Below are 10,615 nucleotides of genomic sequence, written 5' to 3'. Positions count from 1 at the left end.
TCTGTGATGTAATGCCCACAGTGTTTTCTCCTTGTTTCGTTCAGTTCAGGGACTACATTATTATAAGATGCAAACGGTTGTCCTAAAACACAAGATTAAAACATATAAGGTTAAATTGTAAAATATTTGATCCTTTCAGAAAAGCTTAAGATCCTTGTGGTTATTTTCCTGTGAATCAGTCATCCTGACATAAAACTGCATTAATAATTCAGTTAATATGGGCCCTTTGCAGAGCAGTATGAAATATTGAATAGCGCAGTGATGGGACCAGAGCTTTGTCCCCTCTCCAACAAACGTGGCTGGCTGGTACAGTCCTCCCCATAATACTGTATTAGAGAGTATGATTGGGATTTCATACACTTGTTTCACTTGGTAGGAAATGTATACTTTATTATGTGTGTGTGGCCATTGCTGTTGAAGTAGAAACAGCTACTGTCATAAATACCCAATAAATACCCAATATTATATTCAGCCAATTTACAGCACCTTACAGGTTTGAGAGCCTGCTCCAGTATATTCTTTGACCCACAAATTCACATGTAAATGAAATGTGGACCACAAAATGAAAGGTTATTTTGAATGCATGCATTATTGATATCACTGCACAATATTGTGTTACTGCATTAGAGTTGTGTCGACGTCATATCAGCAGACATGCACCCTCATGAAAATATTATATTTATTGGCAGAACATAACAGGCATATTTCGACGCTGACAGTCAGCATATGATGACCTCTGGTGGGCATGATCCCATTTTATTCCAATGTTTTTCACAAAGCATGTTATTAACGGGATACACTGTAAGTTGGCTGCAGGCTAAGTAACTCAGATTTCCCTTTTCTAAGCAACAATATCTTGAAGGTGTCTAGGGTGTCCACCACCTGGATGGAACATGTAACTATCTCTCTCCTCCTGCTTGGCTCTTATCTCTGTTGATATGATGCCCTCTGAATACTTGCAGAGAACCTATCAATACAAACGATTGCAAGGGGTGATGTTGGCTCAAAGAACCTCTGTGTGAGTGGTACATTATAGCATTCAACTTAACAACAAATTATTAGTACGATTGGATTAGGTGTTAATAAATCAATGTAGTGTTACAAATCTGAAAAAATACTAATGGTTGAAGAATTTAACAAACAAAGGCAGAACAAGCTCTACATTTAATTTTTTATTTTTATTTATCTATTTTAACGTCAATGTTGACATTAATAAACATTTTTGTGATAAAGTCAGTTGTTCCTCCTTCACTTTAATTGGCAGTATTCTTCTTCATCTGTTTTGAATAACAAACGAAGAAGACCTACTTCCGTTTTGAGGCTCGAGATGACCGGAAATAAACAAACGCCCACAAGCTGAGAGGAGGGAAGAAGCGTTAGCTCGGATAACAGAGCTGCTCCCACTAATACCCGTAAGAAGCATTTACAAGAAATGGTGTATTGCAAGTGCAGGAAAGTTGTGTGTGTGTTTACAACGTCCACATGTAGCTGTCAGACGGTTTTGTAAAATGATTAAACAATTCTGAAAAACGTTAACTGTTAAGGATTAAGTCCGAGAAAGCATCGTTCGAATATAACGTCACTAACGTAACTTGTCACGTTACATAAATGAACACAGCTCACTGAGATACAAGTAAGAAGAAATTAGTTCGTGACTTATATCGATCACGAGCACGTCTCCGGGATCAAACGAGTGCCAATGTGTGTTGTTTTAACATAATCTTCTCCCTGGAAAAAAGATCAACGTTAACGCTGTCACTTCTCAGCTATCCCGAGCTTACGTCGGTTTACGCGTTTTTACAGTTAGCTAGTTAGCACGTTTTTAAAACCCCAACTAGCTCGAGACCGCTTTGCACTGCGCGCGTGTGACATGGTGCCGTCGCGCGCCGTTAAAACCTCTGTTGTCGTGTTGTTTTCTGTCCAGGCGGTCGGTTATTTGGCAGCTGAGCACTCGGAGGTCGCCGTCATGATGACAACCAAGAGGCTGGACAACTTTGAGGTGGTGTGCGAGTGGGCTTCGTGCAACTTCAAGGGCCGCACCATGGAGGAGCTGAGCGATCACATGTTTCTGCATCTGAAGGACTACCTGGGAGACAACGACGCCTTGGAGGACCTGGGTGAGTGAGGAGGATGCGCGAGGGGTGAAGCGCTTGCACTTTTACTCACCTGTTACGTTATTTGAAGTCAATCTGGCAAATCAGTCGCTTTAACACTCGTGTAGTCTCATGTAGGACACCTAATTAAGATCCAAACCTGTTTTGGACTAGAGGACAGTAAAGATAAATAGCGTTGTACAGAAGAGACAAACGGATTTCCTCTGGAGGCAACAACCGTTTTCTACCCAGTTTCTCCAACATTTGTGGCACTTTCTCAGTCGACGTTGGTTGGAACTCCGTCTTTTGCTGCTAAGTGGAAATACGCTGACTCAATTGATCTGTTACGATGGAAGCGATGCGTAGACACTGGTTGACAGTGACGCGTCTTTCATTTTAGGGGACAACTATAAAGCAGCTAGTCGGAAGTCATTTACCGACCACACTGACATCACTTATTTTAGGTTTGTTAAACAGATCAGTTGAGATGTTTAGTTGTTTGCTCAGCGATACCGTGTGTGCATTGTGTAGTAACCTTCTCACTCCCTCTCTTTGTTTAGATGAGTATGCTTGTCTCTGGAATGGATGTGTATTCCTTTCCATGGGTAGCCCCGCGGAGCTGGAGGTCCATGCGTACTTCCACAACTACCACGGTAAGCTCAAGTTTGTCGGGTCACAGCTGCTCAAGTCCCGTCCTGATCTGCCCAGCTGCAACCAAGGCTTGCACAGCAACAACCTGGTTCCGGAGGGATCAGATGGATACGTTTGCCAGTGGGAGCATTGTGATGTAGGTACTTTTTTAGATATTACTGTTCATCAAATAGACATCAAATGACTGATTGCACCCCTATTACAGAATTTATATTTTGTGTCTAGAGCACATTTAACAATCCTGAGTGGTTCTACCGACATGTGGACAATCATGTTGAAAGCGCCGAGCCGCAGTCCCTCCCGCAACAATTGCAGGCTCTCTTCTGCCACTGGACAGGTACGACTGAGCGAGAGGAGGTCAAAGAATTGCTCCTGGTACGTCGAACTTCATGTCGAACCGTAACTATGCGCCATGTTTCTATCGCAGGCTGTGATGCTTTCTTTAAAATCAAATACCGCTTAAGGGAGCACATGCGGAGTCACACTCAGGAGAGACTTGTCGCCTGTCCCACATGTGGCAGCATGTTCTCCAGCAACACAAAGCTGTTCGACCACTTGCACAGACAGGCCGAGCCAGTAGGTGAGAAGGACTCTTCCCTTTCTCGGGTGCTGATAGCGCTGAATGTGTTGACTACAATGGTGATGTCTGTATATTTTCTTCTCTTATTTGAGCAGAGTCGCTGGTATGTGAACATTGTGGCAAAGCTTTTTCCAGCGAGAGGCTTTTGAGGGATCATGTGCGTCAGCATGGTAACCATTTCTTATGCAATTCTTTTCTTAACTTGTTGTTACATTGTTCACATTTTCAAGAAATGTTTCGGTCAGATCAAAGTGGGCTCGGCTACGTCCTTTTTGTCAATCATTATTTGAAATAGTTTGTTATAAGAAATTGTCTGGATCCGATTTTTATAACTGTTTACCTAATTGTATTTAAATATTCAGTGTGTTTTATCACTAACTAAAAAGTAAGGCTTAGTAGAAATTTGATTAAGTTCCAGCTTGAATTAAATTGACAAACATCAATTTACTAAAATCAAATATTTTTAATTGTAACACATGCATGCCTTACATGCCATTTCCTAAAAATGCCTCTGTTCTTGGATTGATTAGAGAAAATTAAATAGTGTGAATATAATTTCCAGTTAAGAAGATGCATGCGACACCGTCGGTGTTGCTGATGAACCATTTGGTAGGTATTATATGTCATTCCTGCTTGTTCTTGTGTTCTCAGTGAATCAGGTAAAGTGTCCCTTCTGTGACATGACGTGCACCACTTTGGCAGCTTTGAAGATCCACATCAGGTTCCGCCACTGTGATGAGCGGCCATTCCCGTGCGACTTCTGTGACAAGAGGTGGACCCACAAGATAGCGGATAATGTTTTGGGTTTATTATCATCATCCTTATTATTATTATTACTGCTATCATTATTCATTTATTTGCATTTCTCTCACAGATTCAAGAACCAGCCCGATCTACAAAAGCACACCGAGGTTCACAATGAGGGCGCGGTGTACCACTGCACGGTGGAGGGCTGTGCCTATTCCTGTCACACAATCCAGACCATGAGCCAACACTACAAAAGAGTACACGAGGTTCGTCCCATCATCGACCCGCCGTAGCCACGGAGGAGGCTTTGATGCTTTGCTGTTAACGTCGTTACATAATATCTGCCAACAGGTCGGGGGGATGTCCAAATATAAATGCCACATCTGTGATAAAGTCTTCTCGTGGTGTTACACTCTCACACTTCACCTTCGCAAGAAGCATGAGCTGAAATGGCCTTCTGGACATTCCCGCTTCAGGTGAGTCCCCACTGCTAATTATCTCTGTGAAACCACTGGTTAGACGCTCTGTACTTCTCACGCTTCTGCGGTGCATCAGATGTTATTCAAGTAACTTATGAGTAAAGGATGAAATCAGAAATCAGACTACAAAATATATTTATATATGCTGGTTCGATGTCCTTCCTTCACAGATACAGAAAGGATGTCGACGGCTTCCTCAAAGTAAACATGGTGCGGTTTGAGACGGTGGAAGTAACCAAGGAGATCATGAAGAACATGGCCAAAAAGCCGCAGAGCCTGCGGAAGAGTCAGAGAACCAGCATGCGGAACAAGAAGGCCGCCGCGACGCCGGAGAGCGGCCGAAGCTCTCCCGCGGGATCCTCCTCGCCCTCCTCCAGCTCCTCCTCCTCGTGTTCCTCGGAGCTGTCCGGAGGCGAGGACGCTTCGTCTCAGCCCAGCCCCAGAGGCAGTGACTCGCCCGTCTACTGTGTCATGAGCACCATCCCCCACATTGAGGAGGAGCCGGGAGGATCATCTCAGGAGGACTGTGATGGCGGCGGGACATCAGGAGCAGTGCAGGCCCTGACGGAGGTTGCGAGGGGCCTGGGCATGGACGTGGTGTGATTCCATCCATCACAGGAACTATTTCAGCTGGCTTGCAATGACATTGGTTTGCTTCTTCTGGTTTATTTTGCTGTGAAGCTGCCAGTGGAGACTGGAACCTTTTTAAAATCAGCTTTGCGTTCTTTGGTGTTTTTTGGAGGGCTGTGACATTGAAATGGGTGTGTTTGCACTGGTTTTGGAGACCATACTTATGTTATAGCATCTCCTGTCTATGGGGTTCCCTGTCAATGTTTATGATGAAGCTTTCATGAAAGAGATGATTTGGAAGTCATTAATGTGCTTTATTATATTATTTGATATTTTCTTGGTGTAGCTTGACATGGTAATTTATACAACATAATTGTTAAAAGTTGTTTTGGAATTTTGCGTAATTTCATTGCTACAAACATTCAATATAATTAAAATAATTTTAATTTAATAATTTTTTCTTTCAGTCAAATTACAAGAAAATGATGTAAAATTTCATTCCTAGCGTTCTTTATTAAGAATATATTTGTCTAATTAAAAGTGTTCTAGTCCATTATACTTTGTTAACCCTTCTTCAGTGTGGAGCTCCACCGTCGATATGCACGGCCCGGAGGAACCGTTGAGCTCTGCTCTACTGCTGAAGACTCAAGGCTCCAGGTAAGAGGACGCCAGATAGCCAGCACGGTGGAGATGAAAGTTCTCCTGCCCCGAGGGGAGGAACTCCCTCCCTGCGAGGTACACCGGCTCCTGCTGCCTCGACGCAAGAGGGAAATACAGAGGCCTAAAAAAAGCTTCCTTCTGCCTCGTGGCTGTGAGGAGTGTCCTGATCGCTTTGCAGGTATTCAATGAATAGTCTTTTTGGACGTTTTGTCCGCGGTGCAGGTCCATCCTCTGGGGAATGTCCCACATCGGCTCCCATGAAGCAGTTTGGTAAAGATGCATTTGAGCTCCTGGATAAGGCGCGAGTCCCCCAGGAGGTCTGCTCATTTTACATCTACTGCTGTCAGAGTAAAAGGCAGACACATCTGGCCTGGCAGGTGCAGATGGACGCGCGTGAGTCGCACCGAACGGGGACGGATCCGTGTTCGATTTCCTTGAGGAGTCAAATCGGTCATCTGCGGCTTCCCGCCTCACCATCTTCACTGAACCGGAGCCGTCACACTCGCGCTTCCTTTTCCTGTCGCGTGAGCCGCCGTGTCTGTCATCGGGTTCAGGAGTCGTCGATCGAGCCCGAGATTTGTCCCCGGGAGTTAAATCCTTTGTTGTTTCGACTTGTTGACCCCCACGTTTCTCCTCTCCATCAAGCTTCTCTTTCCAGTGGAGGTTCGGGGGATTTTCTCGCTTCTCCCTCTTGGTCAGAAGGATGTGGCGAGATGAAGATGTGTGAAGGTCAGAGAGAGAACCTTTGTTGAAGCGGCTTGAATGTTCTGCTGGTTGTACTTTTTCATTCCTGTCAGCGGTCCGTTCATATCGAAAGCCTAAAAAAAATAAGAAGCAGATCAGGTTTAACAATATGACAAACACACACACACACACTGTTGGTAATGGTTTGCCTCCACATAACTCACCGGTCTTGGGGTTTATGGCGGATTCGTCGGGTTGAACCGGGCCAAGTGGACCAGTTGCAAGAAACTCCGGTGTCAGTTCTGGATGGAGGCTGTTGGGTTTTTGCTGAACCTTCTGTGTGCGCAGCGTAAGTTGTGGAATGACACACAACAGTATTAAAGCCACAGTTTATCACAACAAAAACATTTCAGTTTAATCTTGTCTGTCAAGTGAAAACCTAATGTGGAAATATGAAGAATAATTTAATGGTTTTCTTTTTCTTATTTATTCCAGACACACATAGACACTCAGACTTTCGTGCAGCTCTTACTTGGAGTTGTTTGTGATAGTAAATCCTCCAGGCGATGCCGACGTGCAGCGCGCTCCATCGCACTCGTTTCTGGAACAGAAGCGACACCAATCAGCAACAAACCGAACTCACCGCCCAGCCGACCGCGCGCGGCTCTGACGGCGGCGCGTCGGACTCACCGTTGAGCTGAAGGGCTTCTGCGTGGCTTTGTGGAACCCCGTGACGGGGGCGAAGGAGACCCTCGCTGCCGCGCCGGGACGCCGCCTGTCGGGCTGAAGCGAGACGCGGAACAGAACGACCCGACGATTATTCCCGGAGGAAAGTCCGGTGAAAAGGTTCAGACTTGGATTTGGCTTCCGGTTGGAATTGGTAAAGTTGGGAATAATACATATAAAAAAAACAAAAAGCTAGCATGCGGTTAACAACAGAGTATAGTTACGTCAGTGGCCCGTGCGGCCGGCGCACCGGGCGGCACGAGGAGCGGGGAGAAGGCGCGTGGCCGCGTGGGCCGCTGCATGGCGAGATGATGCTGTGAAGTTCACTGTCGACACGAGAGGAAGTGTTGCTCGGTTCCCAAACAGGAAAGATGATGAACTCCAGAGCACACTAGTGGAGCCATATTATTGTTATTATTATTATTACCACACTGTACATTTGTCTACTATTAAGGTTGCCCAAAGTTTGCACCGTGAACCCACGAACATCCACATTGATCATCCCATTGATTTCCAAAATCAAATTGATAGTTAAAAAAATGAACAGCATGAATCAATTAAAAATAGCTTTTTTTGTACAAACAATTTAACATTAAGAATTGCTTTTAATAAACCTTTCCAACCATTTGCTTTGCACTGTGCCGGTAGCTTGTTAGACTGCATTAAAGACCGTAATCCAATTGAGCGGACCAGTGTACCGATCCATTTAATGCATTTAAGAGGCCATCCCTTCCAAGGACACGTGATTAGTAATGCTGTTAGTGAGAACTGTGATATGTTGTGTATTTGGGTTGAATATAAACTGGAAAAGGGACTGAAGTATGAATTCACCCACTAGTACCAATCCAACGAACCGATCCCTCCGTCCTCACGAAGACAAGATTAGCTGGAGGTTCCACATCTTGTCTAAGTTTCATGCATGTCAGCGGGCCATAGAAATCTCTTAATCTCATAAAGGAGCTCTTTGTTAGCAGTGCAAACAGAGCGAACGAGGCATCACAGGCAGCTCGCCGTGTCATTCAACACAAAGCAACTGTAATACTTTAAAACCTCCTGAGATACAATGATGCCTTTTTTTCCAATATCAATAGTTTTAGGGTACAAGAAGTTTACAGATTAATGAATTTAACACACAAAGGATCAAAACACTTCCTAAATAGATCAAAGTTTCAGCAATAAATAAATGAGGAAATTTATCTGCAACGATTATTTGGTATTATTATTATTAACACTTTTGTCAAATTTGTAAAAAGTAACTGGATCCAGCTTCTCAAATGTGAATGTGTTTTGTTTTTTCTTTATGTTGTAGAACTGAAAACGTCACCTACGTTACGGTGAAGTAGCACTGTAAATAAAGCCGCTGGATTGTTTAATTTTTGATGAAAAAATGTGTTCCTGAAACTATACAGACAACAACAAAAAGTCATGAATGTTTTTTTTAATTAACATAATATCAAAGGGCAGACGGTATATCGGATGATTGGCAGACGTAATTCAAAGCCAGACATTTGACCCGTCACAGGTTGCATCAGTTCTTTCTTACCTGTTTGATGCAGCGAGGTGGAAAAAAAAACTCCTTCCTGATGTTTGAGGGTTATTACAGAGTGAATACTAACCAGCGCCTGTTTACCAACCAAAAAGGTCAAGCGATAAATACTTTTCTATGTGTCCATTTCAAATATCAGCCACACTAACAGAAAAATTCTATCTATTGTTTTTTTGTCCTTTTGCAGACGCTGAAAACAAGTCCAACTGCGCCGGGCCGCAGGTTGCTGTGAGGCTGCACCTCGGTCCATCACTCAGTGTTACTTAACAACACCAGGAAAGACCATTAACTACTCCTAATGGCTTAAAGTAATCGCATCAGCCCTCTGAACCCTTCTGATTCACTTTGGGACTTTGGGAGTTTTCAAGTGGAGACACAATCTGACATAGAAATAAGTTGATAAACAAACGTTGGACATGTGAGGAATGTGTGTGTGCAATTTTGTCTGAATATCTAAATATGTAAGTCAAAAAGCATCAAACGCCAACTCAAAAATAATGTATTTTCTAAAATCTTTACATGTTTTTAAGTGTAAAATAATCTCAGCACAACATACTTAAAACCTGGTTCAAACTCCTATGTATCATGAAGTTGTGACGCAGCTGATTTTTTTTTTATATATATATATAATGACAATACATTCAATTTGAATTGGACTTTCATAGCTTACTCAATGCACACAGCCTTGTCACAAGCTACAGAACACTTAAATTAGTGAATGCAATGTCCCTTTGCTTTTTACAAATAAGGAACAGGTTGATAAAATATGAATAGTTACGTAAATAAGTCTGCATTTGATCACCGTTGTGAATCATTTGTCTAATAATCTAAAGGCAGGATGGATAGACTTGTTTTCAAAACGCATGTTCCTGTTTCCAATGGTCAACATGCAAAAAAGAAGATTTTTTTTTTAAACTTTGTTATTCTTTTAACATTTGACTTGTTATGGATTTCCTGACTAAGTGCTTTGAAACCGAATTGTGCAATGTGGCTCAAAGCTTGTCCCGAATCACCCCAGACAAACCGGGCTACCCTTCGACCGGATCCCATTATGCACAACATAAGACAATGATAGGATAAGGCTTTGGGAAGACATGTTCTCCTTGATTAGCTAATTCCATTCTCACTAACAATCTAAATCATGTTAGTACGGCCGGGGTTAGGAGCTGTGTTCACCTCGCCGCAATCTCTTACCCTTTAGAACTCCTAATTCACAGGCGCCAAGCGCCGTCACAGTGACTGTGTAGTTGCAAAATGTTGTTTTGTTTTCTTGAATTCCCAAACCACCGAATGACTGATGACTGCTAATAAATGAGTGGGCCCGTTTTTATACATCTAAATGAGCTTACAAGATCAGAAATGCCAAGATCAGAAATGCCACAGATACATTTGAGGATTTTTATCATCATCATCGTCGTCCCTGAACTCTTTCCCAGATTCAGCGAAGGAAGCGATTGAGTTTATCGTGTCATGGCTGTTGTACATCATCAAACCGTATGCGTCAGTATTCCAGCTGTGCGTGTGTGTGTGACCCGGGCATGGCTGTATTACATAAAGTGCATGGATTTGATCCAAACGGGGACTTAGTGGGAGTGTTTGGCCACTTGGGGCTCGGCAGTCACGCATCCCATCATTGTGTTCAGTAGCCTGCTGGTGAATTAAAGGCTCTGCTAATAAGTCGGGTCATTTCATCTTTAAATCATGATCCAACCTTCCCTCTCTTGCCTTCCTATACCAGGAGGACTCTGCCAGGTTCACTTCTGTGGGTTATGGTTCATTTTCTAATTAATATACCTTGTGATCTGCATGTACAATGTTCAGTTACAATGTAATTGTACATATGACTTATCTATAGCAAGTTGTAAACCGGCTTATTTTC

At 43.2% G+C, this 10,615-nt stretch overlaps 2 protein-coding genes across 3 annotated transcripts; one reads left to right on the top strand and one right to left on the bottom strand.

The window, feature by feature from the left end:
- The first annotated feature begins 1,266 nt into the window (after positions 1–1,266).
- Positions 1,267–5,676, top strand: LOC120820515 (histone H4 transcription factor). Its single transcript, XM_040178397.2, has 10 exons — positions 1,267–1,412; positions 1,925–2,117; positions 2,654–2,880; positions 2,970–3,081; positions 3,172–3,324; positions 3,420–3,494; positions 3,976–4,096; positions 4,199–4,337; positions 4,423–4,547; positions 4,721–5,676. The coding sequence occupies exons 2-10, from the start codon at positions 1,967–1,969 to the stop codon at positions 5,151–5,153; spliced, it is 1,536 nt and encodes a 511-aa protein (XP_040034331.1). The 5' UTR covers positions 1,267–1,412; positions 1,925–1,966; the 3' UTR covers positions 5,154–5,676.
- LOC120820519 (uncharacterized) lies at positions 5,414–8,994 on the bottom strand. Of its 2 annotated transcripts, XM_040178438.2 has the most exons (6): positions 8,734–8,994; positions 7,415–7,581; positions 7,155–7,247; positions 6,997–7,065; positions 6,689–6,800; positions 5,414–6,598 (listed from the first exon to the last, which is right to left on the bottom strand). In XM_040178438.2, exons 2-6 carry the CDS (start codon positions 7,490–7,492, stop codon positions 5,766–5,768), a joined length of 1,185 nt encoding a protein of 394 aa, XP_040034372.2. In that variant the 5' UTR covers positions 7,493–7,581; positions 8,734–8,994; the 3' UTR covers positions 5,414–5,765. The 2 variants fall into 2 exon arrangements, with proteins under 2 accessions (XP_040034372.2, XP_040034363.2); XM_040178429.2 differs by lacking the exon at positions 8,734–8,994 and having other exon boundaries at positions 7,415–7,634.
- Positions 8,995–10,615: the final 1,621 nt, after the last annotated feature.

This window comes from Gasterosteus aculeatus, chromosome 1 (assembly GCF_964276395.1).
Source record: "Gasterosteus aculeatus chromosome 1, fGasAcu3.hap1.1, whole genome shotgun sequence".
NCBI lineage: Eukaryota > Metazoa > Chordata > Actinopteri > Perciformes > Gasterosteidae > Gasterosteus > Gasterosteus aculeatus.
Note: the sequence above shows the minus strand (reverse complement) of the source record. Positions and strands in the feature narration are given on the sequence as shown.

Excerpts from the sequence above, each read along its gene's own strand:
- LOC120820515 (XM_040178397.2), top strand. The coding sequence starts at position 1,967 with ATGATGACAACCAAGAGGCTGGACAACTTTGAGGTGGTGTGCGAGTGG. Across the intron at positions 2,118-2,653 it reads CGACGCCTTGGAGGACCTGG|ATGAGTATGCTTGTCTCTGG; the intron begins GTGAGTGAGGAG and ends CTCTTTGTTTAG. Across the intron at positions 3,082-3,171 it reads TCTCTTCTGCCACTGGACAG|GCTGTGATGCTTTCTTTAAA; the intron begins GTACGACTGAGC and ends TTTCTATCGCAG.
- LOC120820519 (XM_040178438.2), bottom strand. The coding sequence starts at position 7,492 with ATGCAGCGGCCCACGCGGCCACGCGCCTTCTCCCCGCTCCTCGTGCCG. Across the intron at positions 6,801-6,996 it reads ACTATCACAAACAACTCCAA|AAGGTTCAGCAAAAACCCAA; the intron begins GTAAGAGCTGCA and ends CTGCGCACACAG. Across the intron at positions 6,599-6,688 it reads CGCCATAAACCCCAAGACCG|GCTTTCGATATGAACGGACC; the intron begins GTGAGTTATGTG and ends TATTTTTTTTAG.